The 24,345-nt window shown below is 49.9% G+C and overlaps 1 protein-coding gene across 1 annotated transcript in view; it reads right to left on the bottom strand.

Moving 5' to 3' along the window:
• The window catches only part of LOC124509896 (titin-like), a 72,368-nt gene extending 48,346 nt beyond the window's left edge, over positions 1-24,022 (bottom strand). Inside the window, exons 1-35 of the mRNA XM_047076484.1 lie at positions 24,013-24,022; positions 22,745-22,806; positions 22,253-22,277; positions 21,543-21,604; positions 21,042-21,069; positions 19,964-20,025; positions 19,472-19,496; positions 18,774-18,835; positions 18,273-18,300; positions 17,195-17,256; positions 16,703-16,727; positions 16,001-16,062; positions 15,500-15,527; positions 14,430-14,491; positions 13,938-13,962; positions 13,220-13,281; positions 12,719-12,746; positions 11,645-11,706; positions 11,153-11,177; positions 10,437-10,498; positions 9,936-9,963; positions 8,866-8,927; positions 8,374-8,398; positions 7,674-7,735; positions 7,173-7,200; positions 6,107-6,168; positions 5,615-5,639; positions 4,899-4,960; positions 4,398-4,425; positions 3,324-3,385; positions 2,832-2,856; positions 2,114-2,175; positions 1,613-1,640; positions 543-604; positions 51-75 (exon numbers count right to left, since the gene is read on the bottom strand). Coding sequence (XP_046932440.1) covers positions 51-75; positions 543-604; positions 1,613-1,640; positions 2,114-2,175; positions 2,832-2,856; positions 3,324-3,385; positions 4,398-4,425; positions 4,899-4,960; positions 5,615-5,639; positions 6,107-6,168; positions 7,173-7,200; positions 7,674-7,735; positions 8,374-8,398; positions 8,866-8,927; positions 9,936-9,963; positions 10,437-10,498; positions 11,153-11,177; positions 11,645-11,706; positions 12,719-12,746; positions 13,220-13,281; positions 13,938-13,962; positions 14,430-14,491; positions 15,500-15,527; positions 16,001-16,062; positions 16,703-16,727; positions 17,195-17,256; positions 18,273-18,300; positions 18,774-18,835; positions 19,472-19,496; positions 19,964-20,025; positions 21,042-21,069; positions 21,543-21,604; positions 22,253-22,277; positions 22,745-22,806; positions 24,013-24,022 — 1,513 coding nt within the window. The remainder of the gene's footprint in view (positions 1-50; positions 76-542; positions 605-1,612; positions 1,641-2,113; positions 2,176-2,831; positions 2,857-3,323; positions 3,386-4,397; positions 4,426-4,898; positions 4,961-5,614; positions 5,640-6,106; positions 6,169-7,172; positions 7,201-7,673; positions 7,736-8,373; positions 8,399-8,865; positions 8,928-9,935; positions 9,964-10,436; positions 10,499-11,152; positions 11,178-11,644; positions 11,707-12,718; positions 12,747-13,219; positions 13,282-13,937; positions 13,963-14,429; positions 14,492-15,499; positions 15,528-16,000; positions 16,063-16,702; positions 16,728-17,194; positions 17,257-18,272; positions 18,301-18,773; positions 18,836-19,471; positions 19,497-19,963; positions 20,026-21,041; positions 21,070-21,542; positions 21,605-22,252; positions 22,278-22,744; positions 22,807-24,012) is intronic.
• Positions 24,023-24,345: the final 323 nt, after the last annotated feature.

Genomic DNA, 24,345 nt, shown 5'->3' on the forward strand with positions numbered 1-24,345 from the left:
TCACCATCTCAACATTTTTCTCAGCAAGAAACAGTTTCCAGGATACATACCTGTGTCCTGTGCTCCTACGGCCACCTGAATGTTAGGAAAGAAAACACCATCAGGGTGAGATCACGACACACACTATTGGCACCACTCTTCAGTTCCCTTTGCGTCTTTACGATACAAGATGGGACTCAGCGGTTGAGTCAAAGGCCACAAAAGCAAATGAACAGGATGCCTGTCAGAAGTTGTTTCTCCTGGGGATGTGTCCCTCAAGACCACTGAGGAGGCCTACTACAAAATTCTTCACCCCAGCAGGACAGGTTGCTGCTGACGGAAAAGATCCTAGGACACTGTTTGTTACCAGGTTTGGCACTGCCAGTGGTCAATGTCCCCCTGACCAAGGTGACCGTTGGCAAGAGGCAACCCCTCACCACTGTCCCCATCAGGGAAAGTGACAGTATCATCGAAAACGTAGACTGTCATAGGTACAACACGGGTTGATTGGAAAGCCTCTAAGAAAGCAATTGTGCTGCTCAGGGAAAGACAGGCAAGCTCACCTCAGCACCAGCCTGCTGCCTCCTTTCAGGAAGGGGCCGCCGCTTTTTCACCTTAGCGACACCTAGGAGGACACAGAATACATGTCAGTATCTTCTTGGTGCTGCTCAAGGATACCTCCGGGACTGTTCCTTCTATGAACTTGGGCGAGAGCGTACGGAGGCTTTTGTCAACTGCATGGACGGAATGTTACTGCTGAGCCACGCTCAGCAGTATTCCTGGAAGCGTGCAGGATGCAGAGATTTTTGAGAATGTAGCCTTTGGTCATTTTTCAGTGTCAGTGGCACATAGCTCGTGGGCAAGCCCACGTCTGTCTCTCTCTCTGTCGCTCGCTCTCTCTCCCCCTCTCTTGAAATGTGTCTGTCTCTTTCTCTGTGTGGCTTTTTCTCTGTGTCTCTCAAGAAAACACACACACACGCAGACGTACGCTGTCACGATGCCGCGACGTACACCCACATACAGAACGACCCCCAGACTCAACACACAAAATTACACCGCACAAAAGATATACAGCATCTTTCTTATACTGTAGAAACCTCGCCTAGTTTGTCACCTGGGACGTCGGTCTTTCCCCCCCACCCTCGGGCACCAGTCCTCCCAGGACTCTGCACGGTAGGTATTGGTCATGGTCCAACGTCAGTGGCCCATATCTCTGGGCAAACCCACATCTCTGTCTCTCTCTCTCCCTCTCTTTCACTGTGTCTGTCTCTTTCTGTGTGTGGCTCTGTCTCTCTGTCTCTGAGTCTCTCAAGAAAACACACCCGCACGCACGCACGCACGCACGCACGCATACACCCTCACACTCATGCGACATACAGAGATACAGAACAACCCCAAGACTCATGCACACACAATCACACCGCACAGAAGGAATCCATTGTCTTTCTCATACCACAGACACATGGACATAGATTTCACCTGGGATGTCGGTCTTTCCCCCCCACCCTCAAGCACCAGTCCCCCCAGGACCCTGATATCCGGGTACTCTCCAGACTGAAGACAGCAAGAATGCCCCACCTACCCCTCACCCGAAACATTTTCCTCAGCAAGAAACAGTTTCCAGGACACATACCTTCTTCTTCTCGTGCTCCTACGGCCACCTGAATGTTAGAAAAGAAAACACCATCAGGGTGAGATCATGATGGACAGTATGTGTACCGTTCTTCAGTTCGCTCGGTGACTGTGGGATTCAGGATGGGACACAGTGTTTGAGTCAAAGGCCACAAAAGCAAAGACAACATGCCTGTCAGAAGTCGTTTTTCCTGGAGATGTGTCTCTAAAGAACACTGAGGATGCAGACTACAAAACTGTTCACCCAGAAGGAAAAAGTGCGCCTGCCGAAAAAGATCCTAGGACGCTGTTTATGACCAGGTTTGGCACTGCCAGTGGACAATGTCCCCCTGACCAAGGGGACAGTTGGCAAGAAACGACCATGGAAATTGACAATATGTTTCTCCCCACAGGGAAAATAACATTATCATCTCAACGGTTCATTGTCACATTTACAACAGATGTTGATTGCAAAGACTCTAAGAAAGCACTTGTGGTCCTCAAGGAAAGACAGGAAGCTCACCTCAGCAACAGCCTGGTGACTCAGGACAGGACGGGGCCGCCGTCTTTCCTCCTCGGGGACACCTAGAAAGACCACAATCCCTGTCAGTACCATGTTGGTGCTGCTCAAGTATCACTCAGGGACTGTTCCTTGATATGAACATGGGCCAGAGCATATTGAGGCTGCGGTGACCGCCGTGGGCTAAAGGTTACTGCTGAGCCGTGCACAGCGGTATTCCTCGAGGTGTGCAGTGGGAGGAGTGCGTGAGAACGTAGACACGAATCATTGTGCAGTGTCAGTGACACCTATCCTCTGGGCAAACCCACGTCTAAAACTCTCTCTCTCTCTCTCTCTCTCTCTTTCAGTGTGTCTGTCTCATTTTGTGTGGCTTAGTCTGTATGTCTCCCAAGAAAACACACCCAACACACATTCACAGTCACAATCACGTGACACACACACACACACACACACACACACACACACACACACACAGAACCACCCCAGGACTCATGCCCACAAAAACACACCACACTCGAGGAATACATTATCTTTCTGCTACTGTAGAAGTATCACATAGTTTTTCACCTGGGACGTAGGTCCTTCCCCCCACTCACAAGCACCAGTCCTCCCAGGCCTCTGGAATTAGGGTAGCTCTCCAGACTGAAGTCAACAACAATGCCCCACCTGCATCACCATCTCAACATTTTTCTCAGCAAGAAACAGTTTCCAGGATACATACCTGTGTCCTGTGCTCCTACGGCCACCTGAATGTTAGGAAAGAAAACACCATCAGGGTGAGATCACGACACACACTATTGGCACCACTCTTCAGTTCCCTTTGCGTCTTTACGATACAAGATGGGACTCAGCGGTTGAGTCAAAGGCCACAAAAGCAAATGAACAGGATGCCTGTCAGAAGTTGTTTCTCCTGGGGATGTGTCCCTCAAGACCACTGAGGAGGCCTACTACAAAATTCTTCACCCCAGCAGGACAGGTTGCTGCTGACGGAAAAGATCCTAGGACACTGTTTGTTACCAGGTTTGGCACTGCCAGTGGTCAATGTCCCCCTGACCAAGGTGACCGTTGGCAAGAGGCAACCCCTCACCACTGTCCCCATCAGGGAAAGTGACAGTATCATCGAAAACGTAGACTGTCATAGGTACAACACGGGTTGATTGGAAAGCCTCTAAGAAAGCAATTGTGCTGCTCAGGGAAAGACAGGCAAGCTCACCTCAGCACCAGCCTGCTGCCTCCTTTCAGGAAGGGGCCGCCGCTTTTTCACCTTCGCGACACCTAGGAGGACACAGAATACATGTCAGTATCTTCTTGGTGCTGCTCAAGGATACCTCCGGGACTGTTCCTTCTATGAACTTGGGCGAGAGCGTACGGAGGCTTTTGTCAACTGCATGGACGGAATGTTACTGCTGAGCCACGCTCAGCAGTATTCCTGGAAGCGTGCAGGATGCAGAGATTTTTGAGAATGTAGCCTTTGGTCATTTTTCAGTGTCAGTGGCACATAGCTCGTGGGCAAGCCCACGTCTGTCTCTCTCTCTGTCGCTCGCTCTCTCTCCCCCTCTCTTGAAATGTGTCTGTCTCTTTCTCTGTGTGGCTTTTTCTCTGTGTCTCTCAAGAAAACACACACACACGCAGACGTACGCTGTCACGATGCCGCGACGTACACCCACATACAGAACGACCCCCAGACTCAACACACAAAATTACACCGCACAAAAGATATACAGCATCTTTCTTATACTGTAGAAACCTCGCCTAGTTTGTCACCTGGGACGTCGGTCTTTCCCCCCCACCCTCGGGCACCAGTCCTCCCAGGACTCTGCACGGTAGGTATTGGTCATTGTCCAACGTCAGTGGCCCATATCTCTGGGCAAACCCACATCTCTGTCTCTCTCTCTCCCTCTCTTTCACTGTGTCTGTCTCTTTCTGTGTGTGGCTCTGTCTCTCTGTCTCTGAGTCTCTCAAGAAAACACACCCGCACGCACGCACGCACGCACGCACGCACGCATACACACTCACACTCATGCGACATACAGAGATACAGAACAACCCCAAGACTCATGCACACACAATCACACCGCACAGAAGGAATCCATTGTCTTTCTCATACCACAGACACATGGACATAGATTTCACCTGGGATGTCGGTCTTTCCCCCCCACCCTCAAGCACCAGTCCCCCCAGGACCCTGATATCCGGGTACTCTCCAGACTGAAGACAGCAAGAATGCCCCACCTACCCCTCACCCGAAACATTTTCCTCAGCAAGAAACAGTTTCCAGGACACATACCTTCTTCTTCTCGTGCTCCTACGGCCACCTGAATGTTAGAAAAGAAAACACCATCAGGGTGAGATCATGATGGACAGTATGTGTACCGTTCTTCAGTTCGCTCGGTGACTGTGGGATTCAGGATGGGACACAGTGTTTGAGTCAAAGGCCACAAAAGCAAAGACAACATGCCTGTCAGAAGTCGTTTTTCCTGGAGATGTGTCTCTAAAGAACACTGAGGATGCAGACTACAAAACTGTTCACCCAGAAGGAAAAAGTGCGCCTGCCGAAAAAGATCCTAGGACGCTGTTTATGACCAGGTTTGGCACTGCCAGTGGACAATGTCCCCCTGACCAAGGGGACAGTTGGCAAGAAACGACCATGGAAATTGACAATATGTTTCTCCCCACAGGGAAAATAACATTATCATCTCAACGGTTCATTGTCACATTTACAACAGATGTTGATTGCAAAGACTCTAAGAAAGCACTTGTGGTCCTCAAGGAAAGACAGGAAGCTCACCTCAGCAACAGCCTGGTGACTCAGGACAGGACGGGGCCGCCGTCTTTCCTCCTCGGGGACACCTAGAAAGACCACAATCCCTGTCAGTACCATGTTGGTGCTGCTCAAGTATCACTCAGGGACTGTTCCTTGATATGAACATGGGCCAGAGCATATTGAGGCTGCGGTGACCGCCGTGGGCTAAAGGTTACTGCTGAGCCGTGCACAGCGGTATTCCTCGAGGTGTGCAGTGGGAGGAGTGCGTGAGAACGTAGACACGAATCATTGTGCAGTGTCAGTGACACCTATCCTCTGGGCAAACCCACGTCTAAAACTCTCTCTCTCTCTGTCTCTCTCTTTCAGTGTGTCTGTCTCATTTTGTGTGGCTTAGTCTGTATGTCTCCCAAGAAAACACACCCAACACACATTCACAGTCACAATCACGTGACACACACACACACACACACACACACACACACACACACACACAGAACCACCCCAGGACTCATGCCCACAAAAACACACCACACTCGAGGAATACATTATCTTTCTGCTACTGTAGAAGTATCACATAGTTTTTCACCTGGGACGTAGGTCCTTCCCCCCACTCACAAGCACCAGTCCTCCCAGGCCTCTGGAATTAGGGTAGCTCTCCAGACTGAAGTCAACAACAATGCCCCACCTGCATCACCATCTCAACATTTTTCTCAGCAAGAAACAGTTTCCAGGATACATACCTGTGTCCTGTGCTCCTACGGCCACCTGAATGTTAGGAAAGAAAACACCATCAGGGTGAGATCACGACACACACTATTGGCACCACTCTTCAGTTCCCTTTGCGTCTTTACGATACAAGATGGGACTCAGCGGTTGAGTCAAAGGCCACAAAAGCAAATGAACAGGATGCCTGTCAGAAGTTGTTTCTCCTGGGGATGTGTCCCTCAAGACCACTGAGGAGGCCTACTACAAAATTCTTCACCCCAGCAGGACAGGTTGCTGCTGACGGAAAAGATCCTAGGACACCGTTTGTTACCAGGTTTGGCACTGCCAGTGGTCAATGTCCCCCTGACCAAGGTGACCGTTGGCAAGAGGCAACCCCTCACCACTGTCCCCATCAGGGAAAGTGACAGTATCATCGAAAACGTAGACTGTCATAGGTACAACACGGGTTGATTGGAAAGCCTCTAAGAAAGCAATTGTGCTGCTCAGGGAAAGACAGGCAAGCTCACCTCAGCACCAGCCTGCTGCCTCCTTTCAGGAAGGGGCCGCCGCTTTTTCACCTTAGCGACACCTAGGAGGACACAGAATACATGTCAGTATCTTCTTGGTGCTGCTCAAGGATACCTCCGGGACTGTTCCTTCTATGAACTTGGGCGAGAGCGTACGGAGGCTTTTGTCAACTGCATGGACGGAATGTTACTGCTGAGCCACGCTCAGCAGTATTCCTGGAAGCGTGCAGGATGCAGAGATTTTTGAGAATGTAGCCTTTGGTCATTTTTCAGTGTCAGTGGCACATAGCTCGTGGGCAAGCCCACGTCTGTCTCTCTCTCTGTCGCTCGCTCTCTCTCCCCCTCTCTTGAAATGTGTCTGTCTCTTTCTCTGTGTGGCTTTTTCTCTGTGTCTCTCAAGAAAACACACACACACGCAGACGTACGCTGTCACGATGCCGCGACGTACACCCACATACAGAACGACCCCCAGACTCAACACACAAAATTACACCGCACAAAAGATATACAGCATCTTTCTTATACTGTAGAAACCTCGCCTAGTTTGTCACCTGGGACGTCGGTCTTTCCCCCCCACCCTCGGGCACCAGTCCTCCCAGGACTCTGCACGGTAGGTATTGGTCATTGTCCAACGTCAGTGGCCCATATCTCTGGGCAAACCCACATCTCTGTCTCTCTCTCTCCCTCTCTTTCACTGTGTCTGTCTCTTTCTGTGTGTGGCTCTGTCTCTCTGTCTCTGAGTCTCTCAAGAAAACACACCCGCACGCACGCACGCACGCACGCATACACCCTCACACTCATGCGACATACAGAGATACAGAACAACCCCAAGACTCATGCACACACAATCACACCGCACAGAAGGAATCCATTGTCTTTCTCATACCACAGACACATGGACATAGATTTCACCTGGGATGTCGGTCTTTCCCCCCCACCCTCAAGCACCAGTCCCCCCAGGACCCTGATATCCGGGTACTCTCCAGACTGAAGACAGCAAGAATGCCCCACCTACCCCTCACCCGAAACATTTTCCTCAGCAAGAAACAGTTTCCAGGACACATACCTTCTTCTTCTCGTGCTCCTACGGCCACCTGAATGTTAGAAAAGAAAACACCATCAGGGTGAGATCATGATGGACAGTATGTGTACCGTTCTTCAGTTCGCTCGGTGACTGTGGGATTCAGGATGGGACACAGTGTTTGAGTCAAAGGCCACAAAAGCAAAGACAACATGCCTGTCAGAAGTCGTTTTTCCTGGAGATGTGTCTCTAAAGAACACTGAGGATGCAGACTACAAAACTGTTCACCCAGAAGGAAAAAGTGCGCCTGCCGAAAAAGATCCTAGGACGCTGTTTATGACCAGGTTTGGCACTGCCAGTGGACAATGTCCCCCTGACCAAGGGGACAGTTGGCAAGAAACGACCATGGAAATTGACAATATGTTTCTCCCCACAGGGAAAATAACATTATCATCTCAACGGTTCATTGTCACATTTACAACAGATGTTGATTGCAAAGACTCTAAGAAAGCACTTGTGGTCCTCAAGGAAAGACAGGAAGCTCACCTCAGCAACAGCCTGGTGACTCAGGACAGGACGGGGCCGCCGTCTTTCCTCCTCGGGGACACCTAGAAAGACCACAATCCCTGTCAGTACCATGTTGGTGCTGCTCAAGTATCACTCAGGGACTGTTCCTTGATATGAACATGGGCCAGAGCATATTGAGGCTGCGGTGACCGCCGTGGGCTAAAGGTTACTGCTGAGCCGTGCACAGCGGTATTCCTCGAGGTGTGCAGTGGGAGGAGTGCGTGAGAACGTAGACACGAATCATTGTGCAGTGTCAGTGACACCTATCCTCTGGGCAAACCCACGTCTAAAACTCTCTCTTTCAGTGTGTCTGTCTCATTTTGTGTGGCTTAGTCTGTATGTCTCCCAAGAAAACACACCCAACACACATTCACAGTCACAATCACGTGACACACACACACACACACACACACACACACACACACACACACAGAACCACCCCAGGACTCATGCCCACAAAAACACACCACACTCGAGGAATACATTATCTTTCTGCTACTGTAGAAGTATCACATAGTTTTTCACCTGGGACGTAGGTCCTTCCCCCCACTCACAAGCACCAGTCCTCCCAGGCCTCTGGAATTAGGGTAGCTCTCCAGACTGAAGTCAACAACAATGCCCCACCTGCATCACCATCTCAACATTTTTCTCAGCAAGAAACAGTTTCCAGGATACATACCTGTGTCCTGTGCTCCTACGGCCACCTGAATGTTAGGAAAGAAAACACCATCAGGGTGAGATCACGACACACACTATTGGCACCACTCTTCAGTTCCCTTTGCGTCTTTACGATACAAGATGGGACTCAGCGGTTGAGTCAAAGGCCACAAAAGCAAATGAACAGGATGCCTGTCAGAAGTTGTTTCTCCTGGGGATGTGTCCCTCAAGACCACTGAGGAGGCCTACTACAAAATTCTTCACCCCAGCAGGACAGGTTGCTGCTGACGGAAAAGATCCTAGGACACTGTTTGTTACCAGGTTTGGCACTGCCAGTGGTCAATGTCCCCCTGACCAAGGTGACCGTTGGCAAGAGGCAACCCCTCACCACTGTCCCCATCAGGGAAAGTGACAGTATCATCGAAAACGTAGACTGTCATAGGTACAACACGGGTTGATTGGAAAGCCTCTAAGAAAGCAATTGTGCTGCTCAGGGAAAGACAGGCAAGCTCACCTCAGCACCAGCCTGCTGCCTCCTTTCAGGAAGGGGCCGCCGCTTTTTCACCTTAGCGACACCTAGGAGGACACAGAATACATGTCAGTATCTTCTTGGTGCTGCTCAAGGATACCTCCGGGACTGTTCCTTCTATGAACTTGGGCGAGAGCGTACGGAGGCTTTTGTCAACTGCATGGACGGAATGTTACTGCTGAGCCACGCTCAGCAGTATTCCTGGAAGCGTGCAGGATGCAGAGATTTTTGAGAATGTAGCCTTTGGTCATTTTTCAGTGTCAGTGGCACATAGCTCGTGGGCAAGCCCACGTCTGTCTCTCTCTCTGTCGCTCGCTCTCTCTCCCCCTCTCTTGAAATGTGTCTGTCTCTTTCTCTGTGTGGCTTTTTCTCTGTGTCTCTCAAGAAAACACACACACACGCAGACGTACGCTGTCACGATGCCGCGACGTACACCCACATACAGAACGACCCCCAGACTCAACACACAAAATTACACCGCACAAAAGATATACAGCATCTTTCTTATACTGTAGAAACCTCGCCTAGTTTGTCACCTGGGACGTCGGTCTTTCCCCCCCACCCTCGGGCACCAGTCCTCCCAGGACTCTGCACGGTAGGTATTGGTCATGGTCCAACGTCAGTGGCCCATATCTCTGGGCAAACCCACATCTCTGTCTCTCTCTCTCCCTCTCTTTCACTGTGTCTGTCTCTTTCTGTGTGTGGCTCTGTCTCTCTGTCTCTGAGTCTCTCAAGAAAACACACCCGCACGCACGCACGCACGCACGCACGCATACACCCTCACACTCATGCGACATACAGAGATACAGAACAACCCCAAGACTCATGCACACACAATCACACCGCACAGAAGGAATCCATTGTCTTTCTCATACCACAGACACATGGACATAGATTTCACCTGGGATGTCGGTCTTTCCCCCCCACCCTCAAGCACCAGTCCCCCCAGGACCCTGATATCCGGGTACTCTCCAGACTGAAGACAGCAAGAATGCCCCACCTACCCCTCACCCGAAACATTTTCCTCAGCAAGAAACAGTTTCCAGGACACATACCTTCTTCTTCTCGTGCTCCTACGGCCACCTGAATGTTAGAAAAGAAAACACCATCAGGGTGAGATCATGATGGACAGTATGTGTACCGTTCTTCAGTTCGCTCGGTGACTGTGGGATTCAGGATGGGACACAGTGTTTGAGTCAAAGGCCACAAAAGCAAAGACAACATGCCTGTCAGAAGTCGTTTTTCCTGGAGATGTGTCTCTAAAGAACACTGAGGATGCAGACTACAAAACTGTTCACCCAGAAGGAAAAAGTGCGCCTGCCGAAAAAGATCCTAGGACGCTGTTTATGACCAGGTTTGGCACTGCCAGTGGACAATGTCCCCCTGACCAAGGGGACAGTTGGCAAGAAACGACCATGGAAATTGACAATATGTTTCTCCCCACAGGGAAAATAACATTATCATCTCAACGGTTCATTGTCACATTTACAACAGATGTTGATTGCAAAGACTCTAAGAAAGCACTTGTGGTCCTCAAGGAAAGACAGGAAGCTCACCTCAGCAACAGCCTGGTGACTCAGGACAGGACGGGGCCGCCGTCTTTCCTCCTCGGGGACACCTAGAAAGACCACAATCCCTGTCAGTACCATGTTGGTGCTGCTCAAGTATCACTCAGGGACTGTTCCTTGATATGAACATGGGCCAGAGCATATTGAGGCTGCGGTGACCGCCGTGGGCTAAAGGTTACTGCTGAGCCGTGCACAGCGGTATTCCTCGAGGTGTGCAGTGGGAGGAGTGCGTGAGAACGTAGACACGAATCATTGTGCAGTGTCAGTGACACCTATCCTCTGGGCAAACCCACGTCTAAAACTCTCTCTCTCTCTGTCTCTCTCTTTCAGTGTGTCTGTCTCATTTTGTGTGGCTTAGTCTGTATGTCTCCCAAGAAAACACACCCAACACACATTCACAGTCACAATCACGTGACACACACACACACACACACACACACACACACACACACACACAGAACCACCCCAGGACTCATGCCCACAAAAACACACCACACTCGAGGAATACATTATCTTTCTGCTACTGTAGAAGTATCACATAGTTTTTCACCTGGGACGTAGGTCCTTCCCCCCACTCACAAGCACCAGTCCTCCCAGGCCTCTGGAATTAGGGTAGCTCTCCAGACTGAAGTCAACAACAATGCCCCACCTGCATCACCATCTCAACATTTTTCTCAGCAAGAAACAGTTTCCAGGATACATACCTGTGTCCTGTGCTCCTACGGCCACCTGAATGTTAGGAAAGAAAACACCATCAGGGTGAGATCACGACACACACTATTGGCACCACTCTTCAGTTCCCTTTGCGTCTTTACGATACAAGATGGGACTCAGCGGTTGAGTCAAAGGCCACAAAAGCAAATGAACAGGATGCCTGTCAGAAGTTGTTTCTCCTGGGGATGTGTCCCTCAAGACCACTGAGGAGGCCTACTACAAAATTCTTCACCCCAGCAGGACAGGTTGCTGCTGACGGAAAAGATCCTAGGACACTGTTTGTTACCAGGTTTGGCACTGCCAGTGGTCAATGTCCCCCTGACCAAGGTGACCGTTGGCAAGAGGCAACCCCTCACCACTGTCCCCATCAGGGAAAGTGACAGTATCATCGAAAACGTAGACTGTCATAGGTACAACACGGGTTGATTGGAAAGCCTCTAAGAAAGCAATTGTGCTGCTCAGGGAAAGACAGGCAAGCTCACCTCAGCACCAGCCTGCTGCCTCCTTTCAGGAAGGGGCCGCCGCTTTTTCACCTTAGCGACACCTAGGAGGACACAGAATACATGTCAGTATCTTCTTGGTGCTGCTCAAGGATACCTCCGGGACTGTTCCTTCTATGAACTTGGGCGAGAGCGTACGGAGGCTTTTGTCAACTGCATGGACGGAATGTTACTGCTGAGCCACGCTCAGCAGTATTCCTGGAAGCGTGCAGGATGCAGAGATTTTTGAGAATGTAGCCTTTGGTCATTTTTCAGTGTCAGTGGCACATAGCTCGTGGGCAAGCCCACGTCTGTCTCTCTCTCTGTCGCTCGCTCTCTCTCCCCCTCTCTTGAAATGTGTCTGTCTCTTTCTCTGTGTGGCTTTTTCTCTGTGTCTCTCAAGAAAACACACACACACGCAGACGTACGCTGTCACGATGCCGCGACGTACACCCACATACAGAACGACCCCCAGACTCAACACACAAAATTACACCGCACAAAAGATATACAGCATCTTTCTTATACTGTAGAAACCTCGCCTAGTTTGTCACCTGGGACGTCGGTCTTTCCCCCCCACCCTCGGGCACCAGTCCTCCCAGGACTCTGCACGGTAGGTATTGGTCATTGTCCAACGTCAGTGGCCCATATCTCTGGGCAAACCCACATCTCTGTCTCTCTCTCTCCCTCTCTTTCACTGTGTCTGTCTCTTTCTGTGTGTGGCTCTGTCTCTCTGTCTCTGAGTCTCTCAAGAAAACACACCCGCACGCACGCACGCACGCACGCACGCACGCATACACACTCACACTCATGCGACATACAGAGATACAGAACAACCCCAAGACTCATGCACACACAATCACACCGCACAGAAGGAATCCATTGTCTTTCTCATACCACAGACACATGGACATAGATTTCACCTGGGATGTCGGTCTTTCCCCCCCACCCTCAAGCACCAGTCCCCCCAGGACCCTGATATCCGGGTACTCTCCAGACTGAAGACAGCAAGAATGCCCCACCTACCCCTCACCCGAAACATTTTCCTCAGCAAGAAACAGTTTCCAGGACACATACCTTCTTCTTCTCGTGCTCCTACGGCCACCTGAATGTTAGAAAAGAAAACACCATCAGGGTGAGATCATGATGGACAGTATGTGTACCGTTCTTCAGTTCGCTCGGTGACTGTGGGATTCAGGATGGGACACAGTGTTTGAGTCAAAGGCCACAAAAGCAAAGACAATATGCCTGTCAGAAGTCGTTTTTCCTGGAGATGTGTCTCTAAAGAACACTGAGGATGCAGACTACAAAACTGTTCACCCAGAAGGAAAAAGTGCGCCTGCCGAAAAAGATCCTAGGACGCTGTTTATGACCAGGTTTGGCACTGCCAGTGGACAATGTCCCCCTGACCAAGGGGACAGTTGGCAAGAAACGACCATGGAAATTGACAATATGTTTCTCCCCACAGGGAAAATAACATTATCATCTCAACGGTTCATTGTCACATTTACAACAGATGTTGATTGCAAAGACTCTAAGAAAGCACTTGTGGTCCTCAAGGAAAGACAGGAAGCTCACCTCAGCAACAGCCTGGTGACTCAGGACAGGACGGGGCCGCCGTCTTTCCTCCTCGGGGACACCTAGAAAGACCACAATCCCTGTCAGTACCATGTTGGTGCTGCTCAAGTATCACTCAGGGACTGTTCCTTGATATGAACATGGGCCAGAGCATATTGAGGCTGCGGTGACCGCCGTGGGCTAAAGGTTACTGCTGAGCCGTGCACAGCGGTATTCCTCGAGGTGTGCAGTGGGAGGAGTGCGTGAGAACGTAGACACGAATCATTGTGCAGTGTCAGTGACACCTATCCTCTGGGCAAACCCACGTCTAAAACTCTCTCTCTCTCTCTCTCTCTCTCTTTCAGTGTGTCTGTCTCATTTTGTGTGGCTTAGTCTGTATGTCTCCCAAGAAAACACACCCAACACACATTCACAGTCACAATCACGTGACACACACACACACACACACACACACACACACACACACACACAGAACCACCCCAGGACTCATGCCCACAAAAACACACCACACTCGAGGAATACATTATCTTTCTGCTACTGTAGAAGTATCACATAGTTTTTCACCTGGGACGTAGGTCCTTCCCCCCACTCACAAGCACCAGTCCTCCCAGGCCTCTGGAATTAGGGTAGCTCTCCAGACTGAAGTCAACAACAATGCCCCACCTGCATCACCATCTCAACATTTTTCTCAGCAAGAAACAGTTTCCAGGATACATACCTGTGTCCTGTGCTCCTACGGCCACCTGAATGTTAGGAAAGAAAACACCATCAGGGTGAGATCACGACACACACTATTGGCACCACTCTTCAGTTCCCTTTGCGTCTTTACGATACAAGATGGGACTCAGCGGTTGAGTCAAAGGCCACAAAAGCAAATGAACAGGATGCCTGTCAGAAGTTGTTTCTCCTGGGGACGTGTCCCTCAAGACCACTGAGGAGGCCTACTACAAAATTCTTCACCCCAGCAGGACAGGTTGCTGCTGACGGAAAAGATCCTAGGACACCGTTTGTTACCAGGTTTGGCACTGCCAGTGGTCAATGTCCCCCTGACCAAGGTGACCGTTGGCAAGAGGCAACCCCTCACCACTGTCCCCATCAGGGAAAGTGACAGTATCATCGAAAACGTAGACTGTCATAGGTACAACACGGGTTGATTGGAAAGCCTCTAAGAAAGCAATTGTGCTGCTCAGGGAAAGACAGGCAAGCTCACCTCAGCACCAGCCTGCTGCCTCCTTTCAGGAAGGGGCCGCCGCTTTTTCACCTTAGCGACACCTAGGAGGACACAGAATACATGTCAGTATCTTCTTGGTGCTGCTCAAGGATACCTCCGGGACTGTTCCTTCTATGAACTTGGGCGAGAGCGTACGGAGGCTTTTGTCAACTGCATGGACGGAATGTTACTGCTGAGCCACGCTCAGCAGTATTCCTGGAAGCGTGCAGGATGCAGAGATTTTTGAGAATGTAGCCTTTGGTCATTTTTCAGTGTCAGTGGCACATAGCTCGTGGGCAAGCCCACGTCTGTCTCTCTCTCTGTCGCTCGCTCTCTCTCCCCCTCTCTTGAAATGTGTCTGTCTCTTTCTCTGTGTGGCTTTTTCTCTGTGTCTCTCAAGAAAACACACACACACGCAGACGTACGCTGTCACGATGCCGCGACGTACACCCACATACAGAACGACCCCCAGACTCAACACACAAAATTACACCGCACAAAAGATATACAGCATCTTTCTTATACTGTAGAAACCTCGCCTAGTTTGTCACCTGGGACGTCGGTCTTTCCCCCCCACCCTCGGGCACCAGTCCTCCCAGGACTCTGCACGGTAGGTATTGGTCATGGTCCAACGTCAGTGGCCCATATCTCTGGGCAAACCCACATCTCTGTCTCTCTCTCTCCCTCTCTTTCACTGTGTCTGTCTCTTTCTGTGTGTGGCTCTGTCTCTCTGTCTCTGAGTCTCTCAAGAAAACACACCCGCACGCACGCACGCACGCATGCACGCATACACCCTCACACTCATGCGACATACAGAGATACAGAACAACCCCAAGACTCATGCACACACAATCACACCGCACAGAAGGAATCCATTGTCTTTCTCATACCACAGACACATGGACATAGATTTCACCTGGGATGTCGGTCTTTCCCCCCCACCCTCAAGCACCAGTCCCCCCAGGACCCTGATATCCGGGTACTCTCCAGACTGAAGACAGCAAGAATGCCCCACCTACCCCTCACCCGAAACATTTTCCTCAGCAAGAAACAGTTTCCAGGACACATACCTTCTTCTTCTCGTGCTCCTACGGCCACCTGAATGTTAGAAAACAAAACACCATCAGGGTGAGATCATGATGGACAGTATGTGTACCGTTCTTCAGTTCGCTCGGTGACTGTGGGATTCAGGATGGGACACAGTGTTTGAGTCAAAGGCCACAAAAGCAAAGACAATATGCCTGTCAGAAGTCGTTTTTCCTGGAGATGTGTCTCTAAAGAACACTGAGGATGCAGACTACAAAACTGTTCACCCAGAAGGAAAAAGTGCGCCTGCCGAAAAAGATCCTAGGACGCTGTTTATGACCAGGTTTGGCACTGCCAGTGGACAATGTCCCCCTGACCAAGGGGACAGTTGGCAAGAAACGACCATGGAAATTGACAATATGTTTCTCCCCACAGGGAAAATAACATTATCATCTCAACGGTTCATTGTCACATTTACAACAGATGTTGATTGCAAAGACTCTAAGAAAGCACTTGTGGTCCTCAAGGAAAGACAGGAAGCTCACCTCAGCAACAGCCTGGTGACTCAGGACAGGACGGGGCCGCCGTCTTTCCTCCTCGGGGACACCTAGAAAGACCACAATCCCTGTCAGTACCATGTTGGTGCTGCTCAAGTATCACTCAGGGACTGTTCCTTGATATGAACATGGGCCAGAGCATATTGAGGCTGCGGTGACCGCCGTGGGCTAAAGGTTACTGCTGAGCCGTGCACAGCGGTATTCCTCGAGGTGTGCAGTGGGAGGAGTGCGTGAGAACGTAGACACGAATCATTGTGCAGTGTCAGTGACACCTATCCTCTGGGCAAACCCACGTCTAAAACTCTCTCTTTCAGTGTGTCTGTCTCATTTTGTGTGGCTTAGTCTGTATGTCTCCCAAGAAAACACACCCAACACACATTCACAGTCACAATCACGTGACATACACACACACACACACACACACACACACACACACACACACAGAACCACCCCAGGACTCATGCCCACAAAAACACACCACACTCGAGGAATACATTATCTTTCTGCTACTGTAGAAGTATCACATAGTTTTTCACCTGGGACGTAGGTCCTTCCCCCCACTCACAAGCACCAGTCCTCCCAGGCCTCTGGAATTAGGGTAGCTCTCCAGACTGAAGTCAACAACAATGCCCCACCTGCATCACCATCTCAACATTTTTCTCAGCAAGAAACAGTTTCCAGGATACATACCTGTGTCCTGTGCTCCTACGGCCACCTGAATGTTAGGAAAGAAAACACCATCAGGGTGAGATCACGACACACACTATTGGCACCACTCTTCAGTTCCCTTTGCGTCTTTACGATACAAGATGGGACTCAGCGGTTGAGTCAAAGGCCACAAAAGCAAATGAACAGGATGCCTGTCAGAAGTTGTTTCTCCTGGGGATGTGTCCCTCAAGACCACTGAGGAGGCCTACTACAAAATTCTTCACCCCAGCAGGACAGGTTGCTGCTGACGGAAAAGATCCTAGGACACTGTTTGTTACCAGGTTTGGCACTGCCAGTGGTCAATGTCCCCCTGACCAAGGTGACCGTTGGCAAGAGGCAACCCCTCACCACTGTCCCCATCAGGGAAAGTGACAGTATCATCGAAAACGTAGACTGTCATAGGTACAACACGGGTTGATTGGAAAGCCTCTAAGAAAGCAATTGTGCTGCTCAGGGAAAGACAGGCAAGCTCACCTCAGCACCAGCCTGCTGCCTCCTTTCAGGAAGGGGCCGCCGCTTTTTCACCTTAGCGACACCTAGGAGGACACAGAATACATGTCAGTATCTTCTTGGTGCTGCTCAAGGATACCTCCGGGACTGTTCCTTCTATGAACTTGGGCGAGAGCGTACGGAGGCTTTTGTCAACTGCATGGACGGAATGTTACTGCTGAGCCACGCTCAGCAGTATTCCTGGAAGCGTGCAGGATGCAGAGATTTTTGAGAATGTAGCCTTTGGTCATTTTTCAGTGTCAGTGGCACATAGCTCGTGGGCAAGCCCACGTCTGTCTCTCTCTCTGTCGCTCGCTCTCTCTCCCCCTCTCTTGAAATGTGTCTGTCTCTTTCTCTGTGTGGCTTTTTCTCTGTGTCTCTCAAGAAAACACACACACACGCAGACGTACGCTGTCACGATGCCGCGACGTACACCCACATACAGAACGACCCCCAGACTCAACACACAAAATTACACCGCACAAAAGATATACAGCATCTTTCTTATACTGTAGAAACCTCGCCTAGTTTGTCACCTGGGACGTCGGTCTTTCCCCCCCACCCTCGGGCACCAGTCCTCCCAGGACTCTGCACGGTAGGTATTGGTCATTGTCCAACGTCAGTGGCCCATATCTCTGGGCAAACCCACATCTCTGTCTCTCTCTCTCCCTCTCTTTCACTGTGTCTGTCTCTTTCTGTGTGTGGCTCTGTCTCTCTGTCTCTGAGTCTCTCAAGAAAACACACCCGCACGCACGCACGCACGCACGCACGCACGCACGCATACACACTCACACTCATGCGACATACAGAGATACAGAACAACCCCAAGACTCATGCACACACAATCACACCGCACAGAAGGAATCCATTGTCTTTCTCATACCACAGACACATGGACATAGATTTCACCTGGGATGTCGGTCTTTCCCCCCCACCCTCAAGCACCAGTCCCCCCAGGACCCTGATATCCGGGTACTCTCCAGACTGAAGACAGCAAGAATGCCCCACCTACCCCTCACCCGAAACATTTTCCTCAGCAAGAAACAGTTTCCAGGACACATACCTTCTTCTTCTCGTGCTCCTACGGCCACCTGAATGTTAGAAAACAAAACACCATCAGGGTGAGATCATGATGGACAGTATGTGTACCGTTCTTCAGTTCGCTCGGTGACTGTGGGATTCAGGATGGGACACAGTGTTTGAGTCAAAGGCCACAAAAGCAAAGACAACATGCCTGTCAGAAGTCGTTTTTCCTGGAGATGTGTCTCTAAAGAACACTGAGGATGCAGACTACAAAACTGTTCACCCAGAAGGAAAAAGTGCGCCTGCCGAAAAAGATCCTAGGACGCTGTTTATGACCAGGTTTGGCACTGCCAGTGGACAATGTCCCCCTGACCAAGGGGACAGTTGGCAAGAAACGACCATGGAAATTGACAATATGTTTCTCCCCACAGGGAAAATAACATTATCATCTCAACGGTTCATTGTCACATTTACAACAGATGTTGATTGCAAAGACTCTAAGAAAGCACTTGTGGTCCTCAAGGAAAGACAGGAAGCTCACCTCAGCAACAGCCTGGTGACTCAGGACAGGACGGGGCCGCCGTCTTTCCTCCTCGGGGACACCTAGAAAGACCACAATCCCTGTCAGTACCATGTTGGTGCTGCTCAAGTATCACTCAGGGACTGTTCCTTGATATGAACATGGGCCAGAGCATATTGAGGCTGCGGTGACCGCCGTGGGCTAAAGGTTACTGCTGAGCCGTGCACAGCGGTATTCCTCGAGGTGTGCAGTGGGAGGAGTGCGTGAGAACGTAGACACGAATCATTGTGCAGTGTCAGTGACACCTATCCTCTGGGCAAACCCACGTCTAAAACTCTCTCTTTCAGTGTGTCTGTCTCATTTTGTGTGGCTTAGTCTGTATGTCTCCCAAGAAAACACACCCAACACACATTCACAGTCACAATCACGTGACACACACACACACACACACACACACACACACACACACACAGAACCACCCCAGGACTCATGCCCACAAAAACACACCACACTCGAGGAATACATTATCTTTCTGCTACTGTAGAAGTATCACATAGTTTTTCACCTGGGACGTAGGTCCTTCCCCCCACTCACAAGCACCAGTCCTCCCAGGCCTCTGGAATTAGGGTAGCTCTCCAGACTGAAGTCAACAACAATGCCCCACCTGCATCACCATCTCAACATTTTTCTCAGCAAGAAACAGTTTCCAGGATACATACCTGTGTCCTGTGCTCCTACGGCCACCTGAATGTTAGGAAAGAAAACACCATCAGGGTGAGATCACGACACACACTATTGGCACCACTCTTCAGTTCCCTTTGCGTCTTTACGATACAAGATGGGACTCAGCGGTTGAGTCAAAGGCCACAAAAGCAAATGAACAGGATGCCTGTCAGAAGTTGTTTCTCCTGGGGATGTGTCCCTCAAGACCACTGAGGAGGCCTACTACAAAATTCTTCACCCCAGCAGGACAGGTTGCTGCTGACGGAAAAGATCCTAGGACACTGTTTGTTACCAGGTTTGGCACTGCCAGTGGTCAATGTCCCCCTGACCAAGGTGACCGTTGGCAAGAGGCAACCCCTCACCACTGTCCCCATCAGGGAAAGTGACAGTATCATCGAAAACGTAGACTGTCATAGGTACAACACGGGTTGATTGGAAAGCCTCTAAGAAAGCAATTGTGCTGCTCAGGGAAAGACAGGCAAGCTCACCTCAGCACCAGCCTGCTGCCTCCTTTCAGGAAGGGGCCGCCGCTTTTTCACCTTAGCGACACCTAGGAGGACACAGAATACATGTCAGTATCTTCTTGGTGCTGCTCAAGGATACCTCCGGGACTGTTCCTTCTATGAACTTGGGCGAGAGCGTACGGAGGCTTTTGTCAACTGCATGGACGGAATGTTACTGCTGAGCCACGCTCAGCAGTATTCCTGGAAGCGTGCAGGATGCAGAGATTTTTGAGAATGTAGCCTTTGGTCATTTTTCAGTGTCAGTGGCACATAGCTCGTGGGCAAGCCCACGTCTGTCTCTCTCTCTGTCGCTCGCTCTCTCTCCCCCTCTCTTGAAATGTGTCTGTCTCTTTCTCTGTGTGGCTTTTTCTCTGTGTCTCTCAAGAAAACACACACACACGCAGACGTACGCTGTCACGATGCCGCGACGTACACCCACATACAGAACGACCCCCAGACTCAACACACAAAATTACACCGCACAAAAGATATACAGCATCTTTCTTATACTGTAGAAACCTCGCCTAGTTTGTCACCTGGGACGTCGGTCTTTCCCCCCCACCCTCGGGCACCAGTCCTCCCAGGACTCTGCACGGTAGGTATTGGTCATTGTCCAACGTCAGTGGCCCATATCTCTGGGCAAACCCACATCTCTGTCTCTCTCTCTCCCTCTCTTTCACTGTGTCTGTCTCTTTCTGTGTGTGGCTCTGTCTCTCTGTCTCTGAGTCTCTCAAGAAAACACACCCGCACGCACGCACGCACGCACGCACGCACGCACGCATACACACTCACACTCATGCGACATACAGAGATACAGAACAACCCCAAGACTCATGCACACACAATCACACCGCACAGAAGGAATCCATTGTCTTTCTCATACCACAGACACATGGACATAGATTTCACCTGGGATGTCGGTCTTTCCCCCCCACCCTCAAGCACCAGTCCCCCCAGGACCCTGATATCCGGGTACTCTCCAGACTGAAGACAGCAAGAATGCCCCACCTACCCCTCACCCGAAACATTTTCCTCAGCAAGAAACAGTTTCCAGGACACATACCTTCTTCTTCTCGTGCTCCTACGGCCACCTGAATGTTAGAAAAGAAAACACCATCAGGGTGAGATCATGATGGACAGTATGTGTACCGTTCTTCAGTTCGCTCGGTGACTGTGGGATTCAGGATGGGACACAGTGTTTGAGTCAAAGGCCACAAAAGCAAAGACAATATGCCTGTCAGAAGTCGTTTTTCCTGGAGATGTGTCTCTAAAGAACACTGAGGATGCAGACTACAAAACTGTTCACCCAGAAGGAAAAAGTGCGCCTGCCGAAAAAGATCCTAGGACGCTGTTTATGACCAGGTTTGGCACTGCCAGTGGACAATGTCCCCCTGACCAAGGGGACAGTTGGCAAGAAACGACCATGGAAATTGACAATATGTTTCTCCCCACAGGGAAAATAACATTATCATCTCAACGGTTCATTGTCACATTTACAACAGATGTTGATTGCAAAGACTCTAAGAAAGCACTTGTGGTCCTCAAGGAAAGACAGGAAGCTCACCTCAGCAACAGCCTGGTGACTCAGGACAGGACGGGGCCGCCGTCTTTCCTCCTCGGGGACACCTAGAAAGACCACAATCCCTGTCAGTACCATGTTGGTGCTGCTCAAGTATCACTCAGGGACTGTTCCTTGATATGAACATGGGCCAGAGCATATTGAGGCTGCGGTGACCGGCATGGGCTAAACGTTCCTGCTGAGCCGTGCACAGCAGTATTCCTCGAGGTGTGCAGTGTGAGGAGTGTGTGAGAACGTAGACATGAATCATTGTGCAGTGTCAGTGACACCTATCCTCTGGGCAAACCCACGTCTAAAACTCTCTCTCTCTCTGTCTCTCTCTTTCAGTGTGTCTGTCTCATTTTGTGTGGCTTAGTCTGTATGTCTCCCAAGAAAACACACCCAACACACATTCACAGTCACAATCACGTGACACACACACACACACACACACACACACACACACACAGAACCACCCCAGGACTCATGCCCACAAAAACACACCACACTCGAAGAATATATTATCTTTCTGCTACTGTAGAAGTATCACATAGTTTTTCACCTGGGACGTAGGTCCTTCCCCCCACTCACAAGCACCAGTCCTCCCAGGCCTCTGGAATTAGGGTAGCTCTCCAGACTGAAGTCAACAACAATGCCCCACCTGCATCACCATCTCAACATTTTTCTCAGCAAGAAACAGTTTCCAGGATACATACCTGTGTCCTGTGCTCCTACGGCCACCTGAATGTTAGGAAAGAAAACACCATCAGGGTGAGATCACGACACACACTATTGGCACCACTCTTCAGTTCCCTTTGCGTCTTTACGATACAAGATGGGACTCAGCGGTTGAGTCAAAGGCCACAAAAGCAAATGAGCAGGATGCCTGTCAGAAGTTGTTTCTCCTGGGGATGTGTCTCTCAAGACCACTGAGGAGGCCTACTACAAAATTCTTCACCCCAGCAGGACAGGTTGCTGCTGACGGAAAAGATCCTAGGACACTGTTTGTTACCAGGTTTGGCACTGCCAGTGGTCAATGTCCCCCTGACCAAGGTGACCGTTGGCAAGAGGCAACCACTCACCACTCTCCCCATCAGGGATAGTAACAATATCATCGAAAATGTACATTGTCATATTTACCACAGAAGTTGATTGGAAACACTCTAACGTAGCACTTGCGTTTCTCAGGGAAAGACTGGCAAGCTCACCTCACCATCAACCTTGTACCTCCTTGCATGATTGGTGCGCAGTGTTTCCTCCTTTGAGACACCTAGAAGGACACAGAATATACTTCAGTATATTGTTGGTGCTGGTCAAGAATAACTCAGGGACTGTTCCTCATATGAACATAGGCCAGAGCATACAGAGGCTTTGGTTATCTGCATGGACTGAATGGTACTGCTGAGCCACGCTCAAGTGTATTTCGTGAAGTGTGCAGTATGAGTAGTTTTTTGAGAGTGTAGACATTCGTCATGTGGTTCGTGTCTCCTGGGAAAACACACATCTCTCCTCTCTCTCTCACCTGTCTCTCTCTCTCTTATGAGTGTGTCTCATTCTCTTTGTGTGTTTCCCTGTCCCTCAGATTTTGCCTGTCTCAAACACACACACACACACACACACACGCACACACACACACACACACACCAGCACCGTGAATACATTGTCTTCTCTCACTGTAAACCTAGACACAGGTTTTCCCGTCAGAAATCTGTCTTTTCTACACACCCTCAAGCCTCTGTCCTGCAAGGAACCTGGGTTCAGGGTAGCTTCCACACTGATTCCAGCAGGAATGCCCGATCTTCCTGACCATATTGATTATTTCATCAGTTGGTTAAGTGTCCCTCTCTTGATTTCGACCCAGGTCATGATCTCAAGGTGTCTGGGATCAAATCCCTGACTGGGATTCCACCCCGCTCCCTCAATCAATCAATCAATCAATCAATGACCTTTAAAAGTTGCCCAACAGAGTATGTAAACTGATGCAGTCAATATGAAAAAACAATATGGAAGTGCTTCAAGACATTTCAAAAAGAAGTACCATTTGATCCAGCAATCCCACGTTGGGCTAATACATCCAAAAGTATTGAAATCTGGTCTTCTGAATGATACCTACACTCCCGTGTTCTGCATTCACAAAAGCTAATATAGCGAAACCACTCAAGGTCCATTGATGAACAAATGCACAAAGACAATGTGGTGTGTCCATACAATGAGTGACTATTCAGCCTTAAAAAGGAAGGAAATCCTGTCATTTGTGACAACATGGATGGCCCTGGGGGACTTGGTGTTAAGCGAAATAAGCCAGACACAGAAAGACAAATACTGCAGGATGACACTTACATGTGGAACCTAAAATAGTCAAATGCATAGGAACAGAGAATAGAATAGGGGCTGGAGGGAGGGGAAAGGGAGGAAATGTTGGTGTTCGGGGCACCAAGTTTCATTTATACAAAAGAAGTCAGTTCTGGAAACCTACCTTGCCACATAGGGCCTGTGATGAACTGCTTGAAAATCACTAAGAGTGAGTTTGTAGGTTGAGTACCCTTACCACGAAAGAAAAAGAAGGAAAGCTCCAACAGACACTGTGTGGGCAAATACCTTTATCTGGGTGAGACAGTATAGAAATCAGAACAATCCAGTCATTGAGAGCATGGGGTTGGTGCCTGTTGGGCTGTGCCTAAGTTCCCTGTACTGCACAATGAAAACTTTCTTAGGGGCTGCTTATTAGTGCTATGGTATGAAGTTGAAAGTGATTAAATGCAGGAAAAGTCTTCGGGAAAAAATGACCGATGGTTCAGAAGCAGTGTGT

This window comes from Lynx rufus, unplaced genomic scaffold, assembly GCF_022079265.1.
Source record: "Lynx rufus isolate CCGP_SWC_20201006 ecotype Redwood Valley unplaced genomic scaffold, mLynRuf1.p SCAF_15, whole genome shotgun sequence".
NCBI lineage: Eukaryota > Metazoa > Chordata > Mammalia > Carnivora > Felidae > Lynx > Lynx rufus.